The following is a 26,728-nucleotide window of genomic DNA, read 5'->3' as shown; positions in this document are numbered from 1 at the left end:
TAGAAACGAGAAGTGAATTCCTGCCATCACAGTCAGTTAGGAGTGAAGGCAAGATTTGAACCCAGGTCTGTCCAGATCCACAGCCTGCGGCCTCTCCATTCTCTTCCGCTACCTCTCCAACACTGGGGACTTGCTAATATGGAACTGGTCTGATCTTTTGCCTTCATAAACATGACATCAGCTCGACAGTTCTCTCCACTTCAATGAAATCTTTTTTCCTTCAGAGTCTGGGGAAATCACCTTCATTAATTATCCCACAGCTTTGACTAATTAACCTATATCCTTCTCTCTTGGGCCTTGAGAGATCTACTTAGGATTTTAAAATGTGAGCAGGATGCTTTGGTATCAGTGAGGCTGACCTTGTAATTCTCATAATAATGGGAAAGCTAGACCGAGGAACCGAGAACACGTGCTCAAATTGACATAGCGAATTGGAAGCCAAGCTAAGTTCAGTACCAGGTCTCCTGTGCCTGGGTCTGGAGCCCTTTCATCTGGCTTTTGGCTCTTCTCTGACAGGGAGGAGAGCCGGGTGGGGTATGGCTTTGCTGTCTAACTGATTTCCGGGGCAATGCAGAAGGGCAGGGGGCAAGGACTGGGGGCAGGAACGAATATCCCAGAAGCCAAGGAATGCGCATTCAGTGAAGTCCAGCTTGGTACGTACCAGATGGAGATGCTGAATCCGCTGGACTCAGGTCCGAGGAGAAAGCCGTCTTGGCTGCATGGGACTGTATTGGCCAGGGTTGGCTAACTGCCGCAGCAGACAACCCCATACACTCTGTGGCCGAGCACTATACCAGTTGATTGCTTGCTCACATCACGGCCCAGTGCTCTTGGGTTTGATCTCTGCTCTCTGGGGTTGTTTGGGGGAGTCAGCCTCCTTGCCTCTGCAGACTCTTCCCTCTTCAGCCCTCAGCCTGCAAAGTCAGTGTCCAAGGCGAGTAGAGAGCTGTGAGCCAGGGCCAGTCAGGGGCGTAGCCTGGGCTAGAACGGGCATTCCTCGCTCTGTGGCCGGGGGCTGGCATTTCTACCACACTGTCCTGCCTCTCAACGTCTCTGATCCTGTTTGCTCCTCCCAGGAGTGGGAATCATGCAGCCTGTTCTGCCCATGCTCAGCACTGAGACTTCACACCCTGGAATATGTTTTATAAATGGGTGTGTGCCCTGCAGATACAAGCATGGTGGTGGTTTCTTTTCTAAGGGACAAAGAACTAAGCAGCCTGCCCACCCCGACCTGGAATCATTTTCTTTAAGGCCCTAAAAGTAGATGACAGGGCTTCCCTGGTGGCGCAGTGGTTGAGAGTCCGTCTGCCGATGCAGGGGACACGGGTTCGTGCCCCGGTCCGGGAAGATCCCACATGCCACGGAGCGGCTGGGCGCCCGTGAGCCATGGCCGCTGAGCCTGAGCATCCGGAGCCTGTGTTCCGCAACGGGAGAGGCCACAACAGTGAGAGGCCCGTGTACCGCAAAAAAAAAAAAAAAAAAAAAAAAAAGTAGATGACAAATCTGAGGAACATTCTTCAAGGATGGAAAGACAGCTGCAGTGTGACCGCCTAGGACATGGTCACTGCCGCTGTGATTTAAAGCACAGGGAGCATCTCTCCCCAGATGGTGCGGTGAACACGTGCTATGTGTACGTGTTGATGCTGGGAATCAGTTCCCGCCTCTCCCAACCCCTCCCACCTGCAGCTATCAAGCTTATAGCCGCAGGGTCAGTGGTTGGCATTGAACCCGGGCTGCAGCACCATTGGAGCCTGGCAGTGTAGTTGGTTGGCCAGAGTGTGGAATTTGGAATCTAGTACGTCTGGTTCGAGTCTTGGTTCTAGTGCTTAGTGGGCTCACTTTCCTCATCTATACAATAGGGAGAATGCCTTACACGGTCGTTTTGAGAACGAAAGAGCTCATTATGAAAACTGCTGAGCAGATTGAAAAAAGACAGCAGTCAGGAAAGCTGCGGTTATTTTCATGCCATGTCCAATGTGCTAGAGAGATGAATTCTGGGCACTTGTATAAGGGTTGAGTCAGAATGTTACCTTGCGGCTTCCCAGGTGGCCCCATTTCAATAAGCGGACTTTTGCCTCAGTGTCCCCTCCCTGCCTCTCTCAGTCACTTCCCTGAATCTTTGCTGGCTTCACGGAGGCCAGATCCAGTCAGGCCAGATCCCTGGCCACCACTGCCACCTGAAGGCCCATGGTCTGGATTCCCAGGCTGGGCTCCACCATCTTGACCACTGGGCAGTGCAGTCTAAAATCTAAAGTTTCTCCATGGCCCATTCATGGTTTGGCTTGTATTGACCTCACGGACCTGGTCTTATATAGCCCTCCTGTTTCTCACTATAGCCACGATGAGCTTCCACCTCAGCTTATCAGGCCTAAAGCACAGCCTGAGACAAGAGCTTGGCAGGTATTCCTAGGATGCAGGAGTGAGGGCGGGGGCAGGGTGAGGCAGGGAGGAGGGCAGGACCAGTGTGTGCTTTGGTATTCAGTTCTTGCCATGGGCAGCCATGGCTCCATCCCACTGGAGTTCCTGCGAGAAGGCCTGCGGAACGTGCCTCGGAGTTGTCCCATGGAAGGAGAGGAGCCCGGGCGTTCATCCAGGCCTCCCATCCCTCACTAGTTGAGGGGTCCCAGGGATGTCCCACCTCCCACTTTGGAAACGCTCCTGAGTTAGACCTGAGTGGGCTTCCCAGGCTCTGAAGAAAGCCCTGAGGCAGAGGATGGAGAGACTTAGAGGCACGTGCTTGAAGGGCAACCTGTCCACTGCAGCCACACTGATGGCAGAGACGATGTCGGATACGGGAAGTGTCCGCTGGACCCATACTCAGCAAGCTGCAAGCTGCTTCTCACTCGGGGCCTTTTGCTCTTCCTGCCCACACCAGTGGTCTAGGTTCAAAGGTCGCCTTCTCCAAAGGGGCTTTCCTGGCATCCTATCTGTAGACACCTACCTGTGATTACTCCATCCCAATATTTTTCTTCCCATGACTCTTCTCTGGCAGCCTGGACAGTGTAGCTTAAAACCTATCAGCCGGTACATGGGTCTGGGTGTTGGGATAGGTTCAAACAAGACCTGCATCAGGCTTGGGTTGGGGTCATGACAGAAAACTAGGGGCCAAATGCCAATGCTGGTCCAGGAAGCAGGTGCCAAAGGAATGCTAAAACTTTGGTTGATGATCAGATATTGGGGTAGAAAATGTCAGTCAGGCACAGCAGGCAAGGTAAGCACCCAGCAGAAACTAACCAGGCAGTAGGAAGTGGGGACTTAGGAGGAGACCAGAAGGAAGGTCCAGTGTTGTTTCTGCAGACAATGTCAGGCTAGCAGAAGTCTCTTGGGAATGGACAAGATGTACTTCCTGGTCCTGCTTTGTCATTTAAAGAGCACTTTACTGTCTCTGGGTTTCTCTCCCTCAGTGTGACCACACCAATGATGTCACTAAAGGTTGGGAGAAGTGACAACTTCTGTACACACCTCAATGAAGATGCCTTTCTATCCTGTAGGTCATTTTGAAACCCTGAAGATGATGGGTTTTTAAAAATTATTTATTTATTTATTTATTTATTTATTTATTTATTTATTTGGCGGTACGCGGGCCTCTCACTGTTGTGGCCTCTCCCGTTGCGGAGCACAGGCTCCGGACGCGCAGGCTCAGCGGCCACGGCTCACGGGCACCCAGCCGCTCCGTGGCATGTGCGATCTTCCCGGACTGGGGCACGAACCCGTGTCCCCTGCATTGGCAGGCAGACTCTCAACCACTGCGCCGCCAGGGAAGCCCATGATGGGGTTTTAAGACCAGGAAAGAATCTCTTTTTGAGTCTTGGTCCAAAGGGGAAGCATCCTGAAGTGACCCCTAGAATTCTGGAGACTCTGGAATGCAGACCAGCAGGACAGTGCCTTCCACTGACCATAGTTTTCCGAGCCACAGGTGAGAGCAGCCACTTCTCTACAGACCAGCTCAGCAGGACCAGCTTGCCCGAATACAGTGTGAGTCACAGACTGTGGTCAGAAGCTGGGGATGCAGGTGTTCCTTTCACAATGACCTCGAGAACCCTGTCTCAATTCTCCACACTGGGGGAAAAGCATCAAGTCAGGAAGAGCCTGCAGAATGATGTGTCTGCCTTGCAGGCAGAGAAAACATTAGGTTGCATGCCCTTATGACTCAGTTACAGCAAACAAACTCTTGGCTTTTGTTGTTCGTACAGTCAGGTTCTGCAGTTCCTGAGAGTGAAACTTGAATGGTAGAGGAAAGACTTATTCCTTACCCTTATAATCAGTGTCTGTACTGTGTGGGAAGCCTCCACTGCCAGCCTTTGCAGTGTATTAAGTGTCCACTTGACCCTTGAACAACACGAGTTTGAACTGTGCAGGTCCATGAATACACGGATATTTTTCAGTAAATGCTATTGGATCTTGGTTGGCTGGAGCTGCAGATGTGGAACCGTGGATATGGAGGGCAGCCTGACTATATCCACAGCTGTCTTCATGGTTCCCAGATCATGATGTTCTAAATTAAAGTGTTCCATTTAATCCTAATTGCATTAAGTAAAGCACCTCCTCAAGAGTGTAGTTTTGAAGTTATCTAACCTTTCTGTGCCTCAGTTTCCTCCTTTGTATATTGGACATAATGGCATTTTTTACCTCCTAGGATTTTTGTGAAAATTACATGAGTTTCTACATGGGAAGCACTTATAACAGTACTTGGCATATATCTGGAGCTGTTTTAAGTGTTTGATGTTATTATTTTTTAGTATCATCACTCATTTAAAGTTGGTGACTCTGAGGGACAGAAATCAGATATTGTTTTCAAACTAGGGGAACCCACACTGGGAACCTGTGTGCACTTTCTTATTTTAAAGATCTATCTTACCTTTTTGCAGAAAGATTTGCGATGGTTTATGGATTAAACAGAAGCAAAATCAAATCACTGGGATGAAAAAGAGAACGGAGACCCTTAGAAGGATCTAGAAGGAATAGTTTATGCCCCAGACCTGAGCTGTGATGACTGGAATAGTGGCCAATGAATTTGCCCTTAATTTCCTTGCAGTTAAGGCAGTGAGGGGACGTGCTGGATGATATATGTTTCTCCTCCTCATCACGGCATCAGATACACATTCATTTGCAGAAATAAACTCAGCGGGGGCAGGGAGGGCGGACCAGACACAATAGGAATTTATTATGTGGTTCCTTTAAGTATAAGTGACTCTGAGTGGAATTTCCTGTGGCTGTGTACCCAGTTTTACTAATGAAAAGCTGTCAGATGTGTGAATCTTACATGAATCCTCTGGCAGATCCAGGGGCTTTGCTTTCTGGAGCTGAAACACTAAATTAAAAATCATAGTGTGGACGTAAAACACATTATGAGTGTTAGCTGCCTCTCACAGTTAGCAGAGGTATACTTAAATTTTAGATTTCCTTCTCTCCCTCTGCCGCAAACTCTTCCATGGAGCAGCTACCTGAACCCAAGGCACATGAACTCACCTGTCTGCTCCTCCTAACTTAACTGCAAGCATTCATATCAGCTCCGTCTATACATCAGCCAGGCAAACATTCACCAGTCAGTCACTGTGTGCAGTGTGGATCTAGGGAGTAGGGGGAGGATACCATTTGCTGAGCCCTAAGTCTGTGCGAGACACTTTCTGGGACACTTTATTGCATACATATTATTATTATTATTATTATTTTGCCTCTGAGTCCTTGGGGGATATTTTTTAAAATTCAAACAAAAAGTCACAAGAATTATAATCATCCTCATCAGTTCACTCAGTCCCATGTAATTAATCTTTTTTTCATCTTGATCTTTTGTTAGCACTTTTATGAGTTCATCAGTTTTTCATTAGAGTTCTGAAAATTCAGTTAAGCAGTACAGTCAGTTACCAGAAACCTGTACTTGTCAGAGTCTTTTCCATGAATTCCTTGAAGATGAAACCCTCTTATAGGAACATATTTGCAAAAGCATCAGAGTACACCCAGAACTGTCTGTAAATGACAAAAGACTTAAAAATGACCATGGTTAAAGATTTGATGAAAGTTCATAATGATGCAATTGACAAGGAAATTTAGTTATTTCTGAGATATACATTTTAAAGTAATAACTAGAATTATGACTTATAACATTATACAAGAACATATAAGATTTTTAGAAATTTCATGTAATGTCTGAAACATTTATATTAACATATTTCCATACAAATAACCCAATGAAAGTTTAGTATTAGTTGTTTTGTTTGTTTTTTTATACTGCAGGTTCTTATTAGTCATCAATTTTATACACATCAGTGTATACATGTCAATCCCAATCGCCCAATTCAGCATACCATCATCCCCACCCCACTGCAGTTTTCCCCCCTTGGTGTCCATACATTTGTTCTCTACATCTGTGTCTCAACTTCTGCCCTACAAATCGGTTCATCTGTACCATTTTTCTGGGTTCCACATACATGCGTTAATATACGATATTTGTTTTTCTCTTTTTGACTTACTTCACTCTGTATGACAGTCTCTAGATCCATCCGCGTCTCAACAAATGACTCAATTTTGTTCCTTTTTATGGCTGAGTAATATTCCATTGTATATATGTACCACAACTTCTTTATCCATTCGTCTGTCGATGGGCACTTAGGTTGATTCCATGACCTGGCTCTTGTAACTAGTGCTGCAATGAACATTAGGGTGCATATGTCTTTTTGAATTATGGTTTTCTCTGGGTATATGCCCAGTAGTAGGAATGCTGGATCAGATGGTAAATCTATTTTTGTTTTTTAAGGAACCTCCATACTGTTCTCCATAGTGGCTGTATCAATTTACAACCCCACCAACAGTGCAAGAGGGTTCCCTTTTCTCCGCACCCTCTCCAGCATTTGTTGTTTGTAGATTTTCTGATGATGCCCATTCTAGCTGGTGTGAGGTGATACCTCATTGTAGTTTTGATTTGCATTTCTCTAAAGTGATGTTGAGCAGCTCTTCATGTGCTTCTTGGCCATCTGTATGTCTTCTTTGGGGAAATGTTTATTTAGGTCTTCTGCTCATTTTTGGATTGGGTTGTTTGTTTCTTTAATATTGAGCTGCATGAGCTGTTTATATATTTTCGAGATTAATCCTTTGTCCGTTGATTCGTTTGCAAATATTTTCTCCCATTCTGAGGGTTGTCTTTTCATCTTGTTTATGGTTCCCTTTGCTGTGGAAAAGCTTTGAAGTTTCATTAGGTCCCATTTATTTATTTTTGTTTTTATTTCCATTACTCTAGGAGGTGGATCAAAAAAGATCTTGCTGTGATTTATGTCAAAGAATGTTCTTCCTATGTTTTCCTCTAAGAGTTTTATAGTGTCCGGTCTTATATTTAGGTCTTGAATCCATTTTGAGTTTATTTTTGTGTATGGTGTTAGGGAGTGTTCTAATTTCATTCTTTTACATTGTTGCCGTCCAGTTTTCCCAGCACCACTTACTGAAGAGACTGTCTTTTCTCCATTGTATATCTTTGCCTCCTTTGTCATAGATTAGTTGACCATAGGTGCGTGGGTTTATCTCTGGGCTTTCTATCTTGTTCCATTGATCTATGTTTCTGTTTTTGTGCCAGTACCATATTGTCTTGATTACTGTAGCTTTGTAGTATAGTCTGAAGTCAGGGAGTCTGATTCCTCCAGCTCCGTTTTTTTCCCTCAAGACTGCTTTGGCTATTCGGGGTCTTTTGTGTCTCCATACAAACTTTAAGATGATTTGTTCTAGTTCCATAAAAAATGCCATTGGTAATTTGATAGGGATTGCATTGAATCTGTAGATTGCTTTGGGTGGTATAGTCATTTTCACAATATTGATTCTTCCAATCCAAGAACATGGTATATCTCTCCATCTGTTGTTTTCATCTTTAATTTTTTTCATCAGTGTCTTATAGTTTTCTGCATACAGGTCTTTTGTCTCCCTAGGTAGGTTTATTCCTAGGTATTTAATTCTTTTTGTTGCAACGGTAAATGGGAGTGTTTCCATAATTTCTCTTTCAGATTTTTCATCATTAGTGTATAGGAATGCAAGAGATTTCTGTGCATTAATTTTGTATCCTGCAACTTTACCAAATTCATTAATTAGCTCTAGTAGTTTTCTGGTGGCATTTTTAGGATTCTCTGTGTATAGTATCATGTCATCTGCAAACAGTGACAGTTTTACTTCTTCTTTTCCAATTTGTATTCCTTTTATTTCTTTTTCTTCTCTGATTGCCATGGCTAAAACTTCCAAAACTGTGTTGAATAATAGTGGTGAGAGTGGACATCCTTGTCTCGTTCCTGATCTGAGAGGAAATGCTTTCAGTTTTTCACCATTGAGAATGATGTTTGCTGTGGGTTTGTCGTATGTGGCCTTTATTATGTTGAGGTATGTTCCCTCTATGCCCACTTTCTGGAGAGTTTTTATCATAAATTGGTGTTCAATTTTGTCAAAAGCTTTTTCTGCATCTATTGAGATGATCATATGGTTTTTATTCTTCAGTTTGTTAATATGGTGTATCACATTGATTGATTTGCGTATATTGAAGAATCCTTGCATCCCTGGTATAAATCCCACTTGATCGTGGTGTATGATCCTTTTAATGTGTTGTTGGATTCTGTTTGCTAGTATTAGTATTTTGTTGAGGATTTTTGCATCTATATTCATCAGTGATATTGGTCTGTAATTTTTTTTTTTTTTTTGCGGTACACGGGCCTCTCACTGATGTGGCCTCTCCCGTTGCGGAGCACAGGCTCCATACGCGCAGGCTCAGCGGCCATGGCTCATGGGCCCAGCCGCTCCGCGGCATGTGGGATCTTCCCGGACCGGGGCACGAACCCGTGTCCCCTGCATCGGCAGGCGGACTGTCAACCACTGCGCCACCAGGGAAGCCCTGGTCTGTAATTTTCTTTTTTTGTAGCATCTTTGTCTGGTTTTGGTATCAGGGTGATGGTGGCCTCATAGAATGAGTTTGGGAGTGTTCCTTCCTCTGCAATTTTTTGGAAGAGTTTGAGAAGGATGGATGTTAGCTCTTCTCTAAATGTTTGATAGAATTCACCTGTGAAGCCATCTGGTCCTGGACTTCTGTTTCCTTGGGAGATTTTTTTTTTTTTTTTTGCGGTACGCAGGCCTCTCACTGTTGTGGCCTCTCCCGTTGCGGAGCACAGGCTCCGGATGCGCAGGCTCAGCGGCCATGGCTCACGGGCTCAGCCACTCCGCAGCATGTGGGATCTTCCCAGACCGGGGCACGAACCCGTGTCCCCTGCATCGGCAGACGGACTCTCAACCACTGCGCCACCAGGGAAGCCCTCTTGGAAGACTTTTTTTTTTTTTTTTGAAGTACGCGGACCTCTCACTGTTGTGGCCTCTCCCGTTGCAGAGCACAGGCTCCGGACGCGCAGGCTCAGCAGCCATGGCTCACGGGCCCAACCGCTCTGCGGCATGTGGGATCTTCCCAGACCCTGGCATAAACCCGTGTCGCCTGCATCGGCAGGCGGACTCTCAACCACTGTGCCACCAGGGAAGCCCCCTGTTGGAAGATTTTTAATCATAGTTTCAATTTCATTACTTGTGGTTGGTCTGTTCATATTTTCTGTTTCTTCCTGGTTCAGTCTTGGAAGGTTATACCTTTCTAAGAATTTGTCCATTTCTTCCCGGTTGTCCATGTTATTGGCATAGAGTTGCTTGTAGTAGTCTCTTAGGATGCTTTGTATTTCTGTGGTGTCTGTTGTAACTTCTCCTTTTTCATTTCTAATTTTATTGATTTGAGTCCTCTCCTTCTTTTTCTTGATGGGTCTGGCTACTGGTTTATCAATTTTGTTTATCTTCTCAAAGAACCAGCTTTTAGTTTTATTGATCTTTGCTATTGTTTTCTTTGTTTCTATTTCATTTATTTCTGCTCTGATCTTTATGATTTCTTTCCTTCTGCTAACTTTGGGTTTTGTTTGTTCTTCTTTCTCTAGTTGCTTTAGGTGTAATGTTAGATTGTTTACTTGAGATTTTTCTTGTTTCTTGAGGTAGGCTTCTATAGCTATAACCTTCCCTCTTTGAACTGCTTTTGCTGCATACCATAGGTTTTGGATCATCATGTTTTCATTGTCATTTGTCTCTAGGTATTTTTTGATTTCCTCTTTGATTTCTTTAGTGATCTCTTGGTTATTTAGTAATGTATTGTCTAGCCTCCATGTGTTTGTGTTTTTTACATTTTTTCCCCTGTAATTCATTTCTAATCTCATAGTGTTGTGGTCAGAAAAGATACTTGATATGATTTCAATTTTCTTAAATTTACTGAGGCTCAATTTGTGACCCAAGATGTGATCTATCCTGGAGAATGTTCCATGCACACTTGAGAAGAAAGTGTAATCTGCTGTTTTTGGATGGAATGTCCTATAAATATCACAATTAAATCTATCTGGTCTATTGTGTCATTTAAAGCTTCTGTTTCCTTATTAATTTTCTGTTTGGATGATCTGTCCATTGGTGTAAGTGAGGTGTTAAAGTCCCCCACTATTGTTGTGTTACTGTCGATTTCCTCTTTTATAGCTGTTAGCAGTTGCCTTATGTATTGAGGTGCTCCTATGTTGGGTGCATATATATTTATAATTGTTATATCTTCTTCTTGGATTGATCCTGTGATCATTATGTAGTGTCCTTCCTTGTCTCTTGTAACATTCTTTATTTTAAAGTCTATTGTATCTGATATGAGTATTGCTACTCCAGCTTTCTTTTGATTTCCATTTGCATGGAATATCTTTTTCCATCCCCTCACTTTCAGTCTGTATGTGTCCCTAGGTCTGAAGTGGGTCTCTTGTAGACAGCATATATATGGGTCTTGTTTTTGTGTCCATTCAACGAGCCTGTGTCTTTTGGTTGGAGCATTTAATCCATTCACGTTTAAGGTAATTATCTATATGTATGTCCCTATGACCATCTTCTTAATTGTTTGGGGTTTGTTTTTGTAGGTCCTTTTCTTCTCTTGTGTTTCCCACTTAGAGAAGTTCCTTTAGCATTTGTTGTAGAGCTGGTTTGGTGGTGCTGAATTCCCTTAGCTTTTGCTTGTCTGTAAAGCTTTTGATTTCTCCATCGAATCTGAATGAGATCCTTGCTGGTAGAGTAATCTTGGTTGTAGGTTCTTCCCTTTCATCACTTTCAGTATATCATGCCACTCCCTTCTGGCTTGTAGAGTTTCTGCTGAGAAATCAGCTGTTGACCTTATGGGAGTTCTGTTGTATGTTATTTGTCATTTTTCCCTTGCTGCTTTCAATAATTTTTCTTTGTCTTTAATTTTTGCCAATTTGATTACTATGTGTCTCAGTGTGTTTCTCCTTGGGTTTATCCTGTATGGGTCTCACTGTGCTTCCTGGGCTTGGGTGTCTATTTCCTTTCCCATGTTAGGGAAGTTTTCGACTATAATCTCTTCAAATATTTTCTCTGGTCCTTTCTCTCTCTCTTCTCCTTCTGGGACCCCTATAATGCAAATGTTGATGTGTTTAATGTTGTCCCAGAGGTCTCTAAGGCTGTCTTCATTTCTTTTCATTCTTTTCTCTTTAGTCTGTTCCGCAGCAGTGAATTCCACCATTCTGTCTTCCAGGTCACTTATCCGTTCTTCTGACTCAGTTATTCTGCTATTGATTCCTTCTAGTGTAGTTTTCATTTCAGTTATTGTATTGTTCATCTCTGTTTGTTTGTTCTTTAATTCTTCTAGGTCTTTGTTAAACATTTCTGGCATCTTCTCAATCTTTGCCTCCATTCTTTTTCCGAGGTCCTGGATCATCTTCACTATCATTATGCTGAATTCTTTTTCTGGAAGGTTGCCTATCTCCACTTCATTTAGTTGTTTTTCTGCGTTTTTTTCTTGTTCCTTCAGCTGGTATATAACCCTATGCGTTTTCATCTTGTCTGTCTTTCTGTGAATGTGGTTTTTGTTCCACAGGCTGCAGGACTTCTTGCTTCTGCTATTGCATACACATTATTGCAAACACATCATTGCATTTGTTGTAATCATTCGAGGTAGCTATTATTATTTCTGATTTATAGATGAAAGCATTTGTGGCTCAGAGAAGTTATGTAACTTAACCAAGGTCTCACGGCTAGTTCTGCAGCAGAGCCAGAGCTTGAAGCCATCATTCATTGGTTGAGCATATCTCTATCTTCCTTGCCCGAGTTTGCCAAGGAATGATTCCTGCCCTCTCCATACCTGCAGTCTGATTGGAGAGGCACTCTTCTAGCTCCTTGCCCAGTGGTCGTGTTATGATTGACCTCAAGACTTAGTATTAAAAATGTGTATTAACATGCTGTACATGAAGCCATTTAAATTCCATTTTAATGCTCGTGGTATTTAGCTTAAATGGGGAAGAAAGGATGATGTGGTGACTGAGATAGGGAGGTGAATGATAATATTATATATGTTTTACACTTAAGATCTCCTTTATGGAGACTGTGTCTTTGAACAAACCTCCTATAATTTCCTAAGAGCAGTTTAGAAAGTGAAATTCGGCCTTGAGCAGTCTCTTGTAGCAAATCCTGGCCCAGGGAGGCAAGGCAGTGAGATTGTCTGGCAATAAGTCATGGTTGATTGAGGCTGCATATTTCTTTTTCTGTAAGGAGCTTGCTTCGGAGAAACTAATTAAACCCAGAAATCTTAGGAGGTTCATGGTGTTGCCAGCTTGCAAATATGGCTCCTCCCCAGGGTGTTCCCCGGAGGAAGGGCTCTGTCTGAGCAGAGAGCCAGGCAGCACTCTGGTTTTTCTTCACCCCTCCTGTCTTCCCAGACGGCCACTTTCTTCTTAAGAACAATATCTGTATTTTGTACTGTCTTAACTCTTTCTTTCTTTTTAAAAATTTTATTTAGTTTTTATACAGCAGGTTCTTATTAGTCATCTATTTTATATGTATTAGTGTATATATGTCAATCCCACTCTCCCAGTTCATCCCCCGCCACCCCCCGCTGCTTTTCCCCCCTTGGCGTCCATTCGTTTGTTCTCTACATCTGTGTCTCTCTTTCTGCCCTGCAAACCGGTTCATCTTTACCATGGTTCTAGAGTCCACATATATGCGTTAGTATACGATATTTGTTTTTCTCTTTCTGACTTACTTCACTGTCTTAACTCTTTCTTGACAGCCCTTCCTCGTGTTGTATTAGAGACTCAGGATGGAGCCTGGAAAGCCTGGAGTAGAACTACATTCTGGACGCCTTGTATGAAACAACTGACTGAACCAGAGGTACAGAGTAAGTCCATTTTGAGGCTGGAAGGGACCTTATACCACTCTGTTTAATGCCTAACCACTACCAAGACCTGGGGTCCCTCCAGTATCAGGGGCTCACTGCTTCTATGACTGCCTGTTCTCTGGGTGGCTTTGGTCACTACAATTTCTTTTCTTATTTGAGTGCCGTTTGTCGCCATGTAGATTTAACCATGGGACCCTCGTTCTTCCAGCTGTCACCTAACAGAATGTCTGCTCTTTCGTTTCCATGACAGACCTTCAGAGATTTTGAGACAGAGGTTATGTACTGCTTATTATTCCATTTTTCTCCCTCTAAAGAGCTGGGGATTGTAGTCTTCCCACTATCCTGATTGTCTAATGTGCACCGTTCAAAGAGTGACAGATATATTAATGAAACGTCTATTAATTGAGTGCAACCTTCTTTTCGAATGGGCCTGGTTGTGACCTCACTGTCCTTCCCAGTAACTTCCAGGCAGCTATTATAAATTGATTTCTTAATAAATAAACATTAATTGTGCAGCTACTGTGTTCAAGCTCCATGTCCTGTGGATGTGAACGTAGCAGAACAGTCCATGCCCGCATGGAATTTGTAGCCCACTCTGAAGCTAACCCTGTGTTGCACTGAGTTGGAGGCTCTTTACTACCCTGAACTGGGCTTTTGGGTGGAGATAGATGCCTTTTCATACCTGACTCTGATGCTCACCTGAGAGGTGCCCAGGTGGAGTGTGGTCTTCTGCCTCTACTGGGCTGGGTCTACTATGTCCCTCTCTCCCAGATTTCATTTGCACACCTGGGGCCTGGTCTACTCTCTCTTTTGCTAATTGCTTAGAAGACGTTGATTGTGGAGAAATATATACACGGAGAAGCTAAATGCCTCTGGGGATAATCCAGGCCTCATTTTGCACTGGAAAACAGAGGCACTTTTTGGAGAAGCTTTTGAACCCACAACCAGCTGAATCCAGTTTAGCGATGTTCCTACCATACCTGGAAAATTCCCTTTCTCTCTTTCTTTTTCTCTGTTATTTTAGTAACCTTTCAAAGTTAACGCTTGCAAATAAAAAGCTTGAGCGGTCAGCTGCTTTTGCTCAATTCCCATCCATCCTCGAGAAATGAAGGTTCTCTGTGTGGTGGGGTGGTAGGACCTCTGTCCAAAACTGGAGGATGCTCTCCAAGAGACCACATGTGTGGAAAGTCCCTGCAGAAGTAATTTTCACTGGGCACGTATTATCCTCTGTCTTTGAAATGACTGATACTTACGGTGTTTTTTTCCTCTAAACGTCCTATTGGATTTCTCCCTCCTTGGCTGTGAGACAGTCTCCGCCCATAGCCCATCCCTCCCTAGGAGAGGCTGCTGTCTGGGGCTCTTTTTTTTTTTTTGCGGTACGCGGGCCCCTCACTGCTGTGGCCTCTCCCGTTGCGGAGCACAGGCTCCAGACGCGCAGGCTCAGCGGCCATGGCTCACGGGCCCAGCCGCTCCGCGGCATGTGGGATCTTCCCGGACCGGGGCACGAACCCGCATCCCCTGCATCGGCAGGCGGACCCTCAAGCACTGTGCTACCAGGGAGGCCCCTGTCTGGGGCTCTTGATAGAGCAATTCCTTTCCTGTTTCTTTACCTCCCACCATTAGCTTCTGACCTGTTGAGGCAATGAGGTGGGTGAACGGGAACTGAGTATGAATCCAAATTGACTGCATGGCCACTTTGGAAAAGTTACTTCTTTTCTGAGTTTGTTTGTTTCCACTTACAATGATGATCTGGGGACAAAGTCAATACTCAGTGAATTGAATAGAAAAATAAGGTGAGGCTCATCAGACCTCTCCTCCCAGGTCTGATCATGTATTCTGTAAACGTCTAATGATTGAGAAAGACAAAACAGGCTCCATTCTAGGTGCTTGGGATACAGCAGAGGGGCAACGCATTTGAAGTCCCTGTTGTCACAGAGCTTGATTTCTGGAAAACATACACGCAATTAAGTAAACCAGTAGTATGTCTGTCTGGTGAAATTATGTGCTATGGAGAAAAGTAAAGAGCACTGGGGATGGGAGGGCATGTGTGCATGTGTTTTTGCACATGTGAGTATGCAGATGTGTGTTTATGTAGGAGGTGAGGAAAGGCTCATTGAGAAGGTGACAGTGGGAGGACACCTGAAGGAGGTGAACAAGTGAGCCGTGCATGGGGGGAGGTTGGCGTGGCGGGGTGCTCCAGGCCAAGGGTCTGCAGTGGGACAGTGCTTGCTGGGTTCGCTGGGGTCGAAGAACCGCAGGAGGCCAGAGTGTTAGCACATCCTGAGGGAGGGCTTGAGCTCAGGGAAGCACCAGGGCACAGACCACTCGGGGCTTCCAAGGCCACTGTGACACCTTGGCTTTGCTCTAAGCCGGAAGGGGAGCTTTGGAGGCCTTTAAGCAGCGGAATGAGGTGACACAACTCAGCATCTCAGGAGGATGGCTCTGGGGGAACCGAGGGTCCTTGGCTTCATTTTCAGCGCTGTCCAAGCTGCTCAGGACAATCTGGAGGGATCGGCATCTAAACCAGGCTCTAGAGGTGAAGGGAAAGTAAATCAACAGCGACCCACGTCAATGGGAATGAGCCCCCAGTTCTAGACGTGCCTCGCTCTGTCTGCAGAGAGAAGCGATTGGGAAGGGGGACAGAGGCCTTGTTGCTGCGGGGCCAGGGACAAGCCAAAGGGACAGACACAGGACAGGAGAAAATGTGTGAGCTTGGCCTTCACAAGCAGCAATCGGGGTTAGCAGGCGAACGTGAATTGGTAATGGGACATCAATACGGTGGAGCGGGCGGGGGGTCCTCGCCAGGGGTCCTTGTAGAATCTGAGTGGGGACTGGATACCAGTCTCAGAGCCAGAAACCCTCCTTCCCTGTCCCCACCCTGTCCTCCCGTCCCCTCCCCACACAGCGTACATTTGTAAGAGGTGATAAGCAAGAGGCTTTGTGGGTGTTGACAGGAGGCTTTGTGTAGCAGAGGGGGAGGAAGGAGCAGAAGAGGTGCTTGCCGTGCCCTGCTGCCCTGGGCTGGGCGTCAGCCCCTCCTCGAAAGAGGGATTAGAGTGACCGCAGAGAAGGTGAAAGTGTCTGGGAGCCTGGGAGCCCCTCGTTCCGTCAACACATCCGCAAGGATGTGCTCTCCTAAAGCCGGGGTAGGCTGCCATCTGCTGGTTGACCTCAGTATTTCACCCAGATGCTCGGCTTTGGACAAAGGTCTTTCAACGTCAAGGGACAGATCTGCGCTGGCATTTTCTCAAGGCCAGGCGCTGCCCATATTCTCTTTTAAATCCTCACAAATTCTCATCAGCATAGGTCCTCTTCATTCTCGTTTTTAGGGATGCTCAGAAAAATTAAGTGACTAGACCCAGATCATTCAGTAATCGGAAAACTTGGAATTCGAGCTTGGCTCTGACTACAAACACAATTACTTAAAGAAGCTGGTATGATCACATCAGCTTTGCAGACTGTGAGTGTTGTGAGGGAACCAGCAAATGGCAGGTGTTCCGTGTGTGCTGAACAGAAAAGTGGGTACAGGAATAGATCTGCGGATGGATGGGTGATCCTCAAGGCACTGTGGCCCGAGGGGTCAGCCGACCTAGGTTTTAGCCCCAGCTCTGGCACTTCAGGGCCGGTGAACTTGGGGAAGTCATCTCATTGCTCTGATACACAACTTTTTTTGCCTGTAACTGCAAATGTACTGGGCTAACGTGGGAGCTACTTATTTTGACTGTGTGTGTGTGTTTTCTTTCTGAAACATCTTGAAATCTATTTTCCAGTCTTGGTGGGGTTGGAGCGATTCTCAAGAGGACAGCTCTTCCCTGCTTCCCTTCCAGGCTCTAAATTCTTTTGCAGGGCTCTCTGGGGAGGGAGGAGGATGAGGGAGTGAGCCCTGTGCTGGCCACTAATGCACCACACCAGCCCAAATCCTGGCAAGGCTCATGTGTGAGGAGTGCAGCACCCCATGGGCCAGAGGACACATGTGGACAGGCAGATGCCTCTCTCGTGCAGGAGTGAGCTTTCTAAAGGGCAACGCTGGTGTCTCCTGGCCTAAATATCTCCAGCTCTCAGCTGCGCTCAGAGGATGCAAAGCCTTCAAGGCCAGGCCCTGCACCACCGTCACCCTTGGTGCCCAGCCACAGCTTCCCCTGGCATCGCCACAGTAACCTCCAGGGCCCCCCCGATTCTCCTGCTCACCCTACCCAAATTCTGAAGAGCAATGCCCTAGCACTCCTCGACGCCCTGTAGCCCTCCTGTTCCGGAAGCTAATGGAGCCTTGACTTCAGCTCCGCACATTCCTGATTAGTCTGGCTTAATTGAGATGACAGGGAAAAATCTCCTGTAGGAATTGAGAGCAGCTCAAAAATGGGGTGTAGACTTGGAGAAGCTCTCTGAGACCTCAAGCCCTATGGGTTTTACCTTCTAAATGTCTCTCAGAGCTATATGCTCCATCTTCAGGACCACAGATGTAAACTCAGTCACCTTTCAACTGGACCCCTGCAGTGACCTCCTTACGGCTCTTTCCCATCTGTACCTCCCGGCCCAAAGACAAATTGCAACAAAAAGGTGTTTTTCTTTTTTTTTAATTGAAGTATAGTTGAGTTAGAATATTGTGTTAGTTTCAGGTGTACAGCACAGCGATTCATTCCTGTAGTCATTCATTTACATATATATTCTTTTTCAGTTTCTTTTACCTTATAGGTTATTACAAAATACTGGCCAGAGTTCCCTGTGCTACACAGTAGGTCCTTGTTGGTTACCTATTTTATTTATAGTAGAATGTGTATGATAATCCCAACCTCCTAATTTATCCCTCCCTCCACCCCCGTTTCCCCTTTTGTAACCGTAAGTTTGTTTTCTATGTCTGTGAGTCTCTGTTTTGAAAATAAGTTCATTTGTATCTTTATTTATTTTTATTTATTTATTTATTTTACATTCCACATATAAGCGATATCATATGATATTTGTCTTTCTCTATCTGGTTGACTTCACTTAGTATGATAACCTCTAGGTCCATCCATGTTGCTGCAAATGGCATTATTTCATTCCCAAAAAGATTAAAAAAAAAAAACAACAAACAGACACGAGCATAATACTTCTCTGCTCAGAATTCCTTAGTTGCTTCCCATTGCATTTAGGAAAAAGATTAAAATCCTCATTCTGGACCAAAAGAACCTGCAGAACAGGGTTCCTGTTGCTGCTGCAGCATCTCTTTCTCCTGAGCCTCTGACTTTCTTTCTGAGCAGGCTGGCAGCCTCAGGGCCTCTCAAAATGTTCTGCCCTCTGCCTCCCCTGCCTCGCTCACTGGTTAACTCCTATTTGCCATTTAGATCCCAATTCATGTGCTCTTCCTCAGGGAAGCTATCCTGGTCGGATCCTCATTAGGTGTTCTCCTAGCGTCTCGTATTTGCTTCCAGAGCATGCCTTCAGTCTGCAGTTATACATGCGCTTGTCTGCTGTGAATGTATAACTCACATTGCCATCCTCTCCCTGGTGTGGAGGCTGCATGAGGGCAGGTTTGTTCACTTAGTGCTGGGCACATGGGGGTTTCTCATTACTGAATTTCAAATGAAAAGGGAAATGAGAATATTGGGAGAAGAGAGCCGCTCAGCACAGCCCACAGGGAGCCCCCTGGATACTCTGGAGTGGGCGAGGTGCGGTGGGAAGGAGAAAGGCTTGGGAGGGGCAAGCCGAGAAAGGGAGCAGGTGGGATGGATTGTAATCCCAAAGGACGGGGCTATGTGGGTAGATGCTGTGATGGTGGGTGTGGGGAAGCAGCCTCAGAGGCTCCTCGGTCTGCATTCCTTGCTGAAGTTTAGAAGTCCCTCTGCAGGTATCCAGCGGGCCGAGCTCAAGTTGTGTGCCCAAGCCCGGCTACCATGGGGAAGAGGGAAGAGTATTTTTTCCCTTGTGGCTTCCATGGTGGGAGGAAGAGCCCTCACCCAATGGGAAGTTCTCCAAAACCAGAAAGGAGTTGGGATGCAGGGAAGCCAATAAATGACCAACATGTACTACAGGGAGAGAGGCATGAGCAGAAGTAATGGGATAAGGCCAGCAGGCAACTGTAACAGTGGTACCTAGTGCCTGGGTATCCCCAAGAATGGGCATGCCCATCAGGGTCCCTGAGAAAAGTTTAACTAGAGGGCCTATTGCCAAAGGGGTGGGCAGGCTGGAGGAGAACCACAAAGGCCAACACAGTTCCCCAGGTCTAGCAGCAGCTGATGTGCAGAGACCACCCCTGGCCTGAAGGGGCAAGTGGGGGGGGAGCAGTTGTGTGGAGACAGTCAGTTGACAGGCGCTGTAACTCCTCTGAGGGAAACTCTCCCACCATGATGGCCCACCCGCCATGATGCTGTAGAGATGGAGCTGGAAAAGGGGTTCCCCGACTCACCCCCCACTCCATCTCCATCAGTCTCTTCCCTTCCATGTCCCTGTGCTGCCTGCTGGAAGCCTGGGAGCATGGGAGTCCATTGGTCTAATTCATAAAGGGTGGTCTTAAGGATACAGAGCACGGAGAGGGGAGCAGAACAGCTAGGGGAGGGGCAAAGAGGGGACCAAACACCCTGGAAAGGCACTTTCAGTGGAGAGCTACAGAGTGCATCTTGGAGGTGGGAGTGGGCTTGGACCTTGAGGGTGGAGTAGAATTTCACAAGACCTTTCAAGATAGAGGAGGATGCTTGAACAAAGCCACAGAGCCAGCCACTGAAGGATGTGTTTGAGGCATACCAAGCCCACACTTCTGACCAGAACTTGTGGAGTACAGACAGTCTGAAACCCACTGTGGTGGTTTTGAATGCCATGGCCTCGGGCCTTCTGCCTACCCAGTCTCCATGTGGAGGCGTCTGCGACCTTCTGAAGGCCACGATTAAGGCCTCTTGTTTGATACGGCGTCTTCACCAAGAGACTTCGATTCTTGTGTGGCTTCTGGGGAATACCTTACCAGCTTAGTTACATCCCTCTCTCTCGGGAGGGGTTAAGTTGGGGCTCGGGGGCTCCCAAGTCAGCAGCCAGTAGGGGGTTAAGGCCCTCACTTAAGGCTTGGTTGTTGCAGGGAGCCAGTTTGTTTGAGTTTACACAGCAAGGCCAGTGTTGCTATGGCTGGATTGTAGGCAGCAAGTCTTATGATCTGGAGCAGCAAATTGTGTATATAACATGACTGCATTTATTAAAGCAAGACGAACTCAGCAGCAAAGGATCTGACTGGATTCCTCGTTTCAGAGCCATCACATTCCATTTGAGTGAGGCCTATCAGCCCAAACATTTTCATTAAATAAGTCGGTTTGTTGAAAATCCCCAAGAGAATGAACTGAGGATTGCAATGCCCACCACCATCCTTGTTTTAAAAGACAAATGTATAATGTGCGGTCCTGACTCACATTCTCTGAGTATAAACAGGTCTGCTTTTCTGGGCAGTGAGTTCCCTCCATCACTAGATGTAGTCGGGCCAGACTGGTTGACACAGGCTCTCTTCCTTTTGGGGGACGTTGAGCAGGGGACAAGGAGACCTTCCTAACAGACTTTCTCTCTAAGATTTCTGGGTTGTAGGAGCCTGATGAAGGATTCAGGTAGCTTCCGACGCCCCTCATTCTGCACCACAGCACACGTACGCTCAGGGAAGGAGAGGTTTTCACCAGAGGCTTGGGGGAGAGAAAGGACACTGGGGCCAGAAGGCCTGAGTTTAAATCCTAGTTCTATTATTAACTGGGTAAATAGCCACGGGCAAGTCATTCCATCCTATGACGCCCCCCAGTCCACCATATATCAAGTGATAGTAGCGACAGCCCATGCTTATGAGCGCTTGATATCTGCCAGGCACCATGCGAAGGGCCTCATGGGGATGATATCATTTATTTTCCACAAAAATGCTATGAAATTAAGAAGTCCGTGTATCCCCATTTTTCTGACAAGAAAACTGAGGCACAGAGAGGTTAGGGAGCTAAGGAATGGTGGAGCCAAGGTTTGAACACAGGCAGTCTGCCTCTGGGGACCTTAACCCTTGCACGATAACAATTGTCACCTCATCTATGTCATAGAACTTTTAGGAGACTGCATTAGAAAATGGGTATAAAAGTGCCTTTTTTTTTTTTTTTTTTTTTTTGCGGTACGTGGGCCTCTCACTGCTGTGGCCTCTCCCGCTGTGGAGCACAGGCTCCGGACACGCAGGCCCAGCGGCCATGGCCCACGGGCCCAGCCGCTCCGCGGCACGCGGGATCCTCCCGGACCGGGGCACAAACCCGTGTCCCCCGCATCAGCAGGCGGACTCCCAACCACTGCGCCACCAGGGAAGCCCTAAAAGTGCCTTTTAAAACGATAAACTGTTAGTCTTGGAAGTGTTGAGCAGGAAGCTGTATCTTAAGTTATAAGCTTTTCCCAAACGTATTCAGCTTTGTTCAAACCTGTTTTCCTCTCTCCCAGCCTGTAGTCTCCCTTTCCGTCTTCCCCTCCTGCTTGGCCACCATCCCTCCTTTGCTCAAATATATTGGTGGAATTTGATGGCTTTGGTGGAATTCAGGCTCGACAACGAAAGGAAAACCAATGGCCAAATTTAAAAGTACTTGTGCTTTTATTAAACAAACAAAAAAATAATACAGTCAGGTACTGTCCAGATGTGTTTTGGAAAGGAAGATCTCTTTAAAAATCCTTAGTTTACATCATCATCACATTATTATATTAATAACATTAATCATATCCTTAAAATCGAAACAGTATTGCTTTTCTGAAATGTAAAAAAAGGGATGGCTTCAAGACACACATTGAATCACTGCTAACAAAAATAATGATCATTAATTATACAGCTTTGTGTAAAATATAGCTGGTTCTAAAACAAACTACCACTGTACAGCCTACCCCGCTCTCATTCCCAGAGCCACCCAAGAGAAGGAAAATCATTGTGATGCCGTCACTGGAAGACTTTTGCTGAATCGAACAACAAAATGGAAACCTGTCGGACACTGTGGTCTTTGGTGTGAAGGGAATTCATCGCAGAGTGGGTGAGGCCAGCGCTGCCGCCGCCGGCCTGGGTGATCCATGGTTAACTTTAGCTCCTGCCAGATGCCCAGGTGTGGCTTAATGGTCAGACTGCTCCCATTGATGCTTTGGTAACGTTATTTTCGTTCTCTGGGCCCTACTCTTCTCTCCCCCAGTTGTCCCCAGCATTCATGCCCGTTTGCGCCTGCCTTCGAGGTTTCGGAAGTTGCTGGGTCTCAGCTTCATCTCAGCAAACTGGATTGAATACTCGTGGCCCTTCCAGTGGAACCAATTAACACCCTGTGAAAAAGAGAAGACTTTCAGATTGGTTTCTATCAGGCAAGGTGTTCACCGACCCTTGCTGTTTCATTGACGGAACGAGATGAGTTTCAACTAGACCGTTTGGTAGTTCACAGCGGTCTCTTGCCGATCTGTTTATTGATCTGTGTAGTGAAAACTTTCAAAGGGGGCTGGCTGAATCAGACTCGGTTTTTTTAGTTTAGGCAGAAGTCACCTGAGTTTGCATTGAGCTTTGATCTGCCACCTTGAAATAAAGTGGTGGCTGATGAAACTTGCCATCATTAGGATTAGGTGCTGCAGGAATTCGGATCATGATTGGAGCTTACAGACTTGAGTAGCTCTATGCAGGGGTGTCTATACTTCACAGGATTCCTATGGAGCGTTTTAACAGGGGTTCCTATGGAACGGCACGAAGAGCACACATGGACACAAGTTTTGCAACCTGATGTATAAGGTGAAATCTGAGTGCTCTTGCTTGAGAGATAAATGAACAAGTTATCAAAACGTTCTGGGCTTGAGTTTCATTATTTTTTTCTTAAGGCCCAATAATGCTAACCTTGGAAGGATGCTGTGAAGATTAAATGGGTCGGTAAAGGAGCTGCCACTTCATAGGAAACGTCGTAGGTGCTCCGTAAATATTCTTCCCCGATCTCAAGAAGGGAGAGATATTCTCGGAATGTTGGCCAAAGATTTTCCTCAAGGAAAGACTATATTTACTTCCGGGCCTCCTAGTTCCAGGTCTGACTCTTTAGCAAAGTCTACAGATGGTAGAATCTGCCCATGGAATCCCACAGACCCCTTGTCCTACTGGGCGTGGGAGTCAGCTTCAGAGAATCCTCCTAGAAGGCCTCTACCCTGCGCACTGACACCTCTTGTCTTTAAGCTTCATAGGGCTGGGAGGGAACATGTCCACAGAGAAGATAATGGCTGGTGAAATGAGGGAAAATATAGATGTTTTGTTGGATTCTAATTTTTTGGCATTGACTGGTATTGGACCGTCTCTATATCTGATGGGGGATGGGATTTGAGAAGAGCTGACTCATGTTATGGGCAAATGTGTTTGTAATTACTCAGCTTGGTCCTTGTGCTGCCTTCCTCTGCCCTCGTCCTCCCCTCTGATAGAGGTTCAGAGCTGGAAGCAAGCCCTTCTCGTTCTATGGTGGAGACTGAAGGCAGAGAGGGAAAGTGACTTCACAGAGGCCACACAGAGCCAGAGCTGGGACTGAACTCTCATAATTGTTCTGTGGTCTTTTATGCCATCTCCTTCTTCCAAAATCAGGTGGAAAAAGAAGTTTCCTTTTGGCATGTAGCTTTTTCTCCCCCTCCCGAAGGACTTTGTGTTACACTGGTGTTAGGGGACAAGGAGATAAAGGCAATACAGTAGCTCTCAGAGTGGATGTGTTATTGAGGGCACATGATAAGATGGAGAAAACACAGGACTGGTGTCCAGAGGTGTCCTTCAAGTCCTCCCTCCTCTGTAAAATAGGCATGAAAAGCAATGTCCTGGTCCCCTTGCAGTGTAAAAGGGATGCACATGGGAGACAAGGCAAGAATGCTTTGAAAAGTGTCAAATTATGTCAAGGTAAGGTCTACATTTAAGGTCACGACAATCATTTGCTGGTAGTCACATCAACATAGACACATGTATCAAAATCATTAATAGCAGAGAGTGGCAGGTAAAAACAAAAACAAAAACAAACCAACAACCAAAGTGTAAATAAGCAAGCTGATGAGATGCTGCATCCCACCCGGGACCACCCATCCGAATTCCTGGGGCTGTTTGGTGTGTTTTGTACCTTTGCCCTTTTACAAAGGGATCCCAGGTTGCAGACTGGGTAAGACTTGCTGAGGCCCAGCCCAGGGTGATCAGTCTGGGTGAATACCCATCCTTCTTCCCTGGAGCAGGGATGGCCGCTGAGAAGAACCATCATGGTTAAGTAGCTGGGCCCACTAGACTTTGCCCACTTTTCAGGCACCTGCTCGTGCAGGCAGGACTCAGTGTGAGATAGTGGTTGAATTTGGTTTTGCTCACTTATTTCCACAGGGAATCTAAAAAATCTGTTTCTGTGATTGCAGAAATTGTGTCACAGCATCCTGTGTGGTGCAGGGAAATTTGGAGGGCTGGAAGATTTGGCTTTGCCTCCAGCTTTGCTCTGTGACCTCAGGGAAGTCACCTTTTTCTGGACCTCGATCTTAGGAATCAGAAAAGGAAGGGACTTAAAATCTGTGGTCTTTGCTCTGAGATGTTCTTGGGGTGCTGGAGGTGCCTCTACACCAGGGTGGGGAAGCAGCACCCTGGGCCTGCATCACCCCTGGTTCACCTAGACGGCCTCCACTTTCATCTGTTTCCTTCTGGGGTTCAGACAAAGACTTAATTTGAGGAAAGCTTGCTATGTTTGGTGTCTCCCTGACCAGTGGTTCTCCTTGGGATCTTCGTGGGTTAAGACGTGCTCTCTCTGTGATCTTTCCTGGCCTGCGGTCTCATGGAGATTTCTCCCTGCTGTGAAAGACCCTGTTGTCTTAGACCTGAGGTCCTCCCTGCCTCCTGGCCTCAGCCCTGCCCAGGGCCTCGCAGTCTGCTCACCTGACTGTGGTTATTGTCCCCGTATGTCCCCATCAGGTTGACGCGGTGGCAGTTCTTGTACCAGAAAGCCCCCCTGTAGGACAGGGCACAGTTGGTGATGGCCGAGTCTGTGTCCTTGTCAAAGGTGGAGAAGGATCTGCCGTTGTGGTAGGCCATGGAGTCACCTGGGAGAGAGAAAGCACAGACTGAGAGCCCAGTTGGAGCTCCCTGTGGGCTGTGAAGGGCAGTGCCAGGGTGACGACTGAAGGGCCCTGGGGTGGGCCGGCCTCGAACACTGGACCCCGAATTAGGATCCAGCGTGGGCCTGGATAGGACATGAGTGTCATCCCCGAGCCTCGTTTCTGATAGAAGCAGCATAAAGTGGTAGAAGGAGGGCTACAGGTGGCTTTGGAGGGTCCAGCTCCAATCCCATCTCTTTCACTCTTAGCTGTGACTCTGCACAGGTCAAGCCTCCTGCTGAACCTCAGTTTTCCCATCTGTAGAATGGAACTAGCACGTTGATTTGATCCACCTCAGAGGGCTGTTGGAGCAATGGATATGAAGGTGTACACTAAACAGGTGGTATGGTGTGCAAGAGGTCATGATTGTTGCTATTTTTATGATTGTTTTTGCATTCACTTTACGTAAAGGAACTCAGAGAGTAAGGTGGGGAATTTGTATTTAATAATGGTGTGCTTTCCCTCAAACGCAAGTATTCAGAGCCATACTTTAAAACAATTCTTTTCATGTATTTATTTATTTATTGTCTATTTATTCATTAACTCACATTCACTCACTTCTTCACTCACCCATCTCATACTTATCAAGTTCTAGTATGAGTTTAGTTTTCCACTCTGCCATGCTGGTTTTCCAGAGCTATCCTGAGACAGTCTATCTTGAGTCTCAGCCTATAGGGCCATACTTATAATCAAACCTTTCGGGTTTTAGATGTCACCGAATAGCTTGTATATCATACAGTTATTTTTCAAAGTGTTTATGGGACCAGTTTTCCCTGATTCTTAGATAAAAAGTCCAGGTATATATAGTGCTATATGGGAATCTAGTTTGTAATTGAATATATTAAATTTTAGGAGCATTTAAGTGCCATTTCTTTCTGTGTCCCCTCACTCCCAACCCTGGTCAATGCAGTGCAGAAAAATTTCAAGACATCAGGCATTCTATCCTGATATTTTGGAGCAAGTTGTCAGAGGGACTTGGGTGCCTTGTTAACTGATGAAGCTATCAAGAGCATGAGGATGGCAGCTAGATATTGATGAAATAAGATGCTTTCCTGTGGAGGGGCTGGTTGCCATCAATACACACAGGAGGATGTAGCTCCAAGGGTTAGCTCAGTGAAGGGGCATAGCATGGCTCATTTTCTGTTGGAAATACAGAAAGGGATGGGCGGAGGCCACATTCCTGCCCCTCGGTGCCTTTGCTTGCCCTGTAACAATATCCTCCTTGCCTGAAGCCATCTCAACAAAAGAGGTATTTATTGCTAGGTAATAAAATGTCAGAATCCTTTGAGGGATGCAAGAATGAAAACAATTTTCGCCCCTGGGTCTCTCTCTTTATTTCCACCAGACTGATCTCTAAAGAGCTCAGTCTTTCATTAGGTTGAGCCTGGCTTTTGGCAAATCGTGTGTGGAGGCTTTTCCCATTAAGGATGTATTCTTTCAGGGCTGAGAGGTTGGGAATGTGCTATAGCATCTGTC

General features: G+C 46.0%; 1 protein-coding gene across 5 annotated transcripts in view; it reads right to left on the bottom strand.

Moving 5' to 3' along the window:
* Positions 1 to 21,727: 21,727 nt before the first annotated feature.
* TNC (tenascin C) overlaps positions 21,728 to 26,728 on the bottom strand; it is a 93,534-nt gene continuing 88,533 nt past the window's right edge. For all 5 annotated transcript variants that reach the window (XM_081236530.1, XM_081236532.1, XM_081236533.1 and 2 more), the window contains 2 exons: positions 25,035 to 25,198; positions 21,728 to 22,450 (listed from right to left, as the gene is read on the bottom strand). In XM_081236530.1, the coding sequence (XP_081092656.1) occupies positions 22,340 to 22,450; positions 25,035 to 25,198 (275 nt within the window). In that variant the 3' untranslated portion in view covers positions 21,728 to 22,339. The remainder of the gene's footprint in view (positions 22,451 to 25,034; positions 25,199 to 26,728) is intronic.

The sequence above is a fragment of the Mesoplodon bidens genome, assembly GCF_964165515.1.
Source record: "Mesoplodon bidens genome assembly, chromosome: 6".
NCBI lineage: Eukaryota > Metazoa > Chordata > Mammalia > Artiodactyla > Ziphiidae > Mesoplodon > Mesoplodon bidens.
Note: the sequence above shows the minus strand (reverse complement) of the source record. Positions and strands in the feature narration are given on the sequence as shown.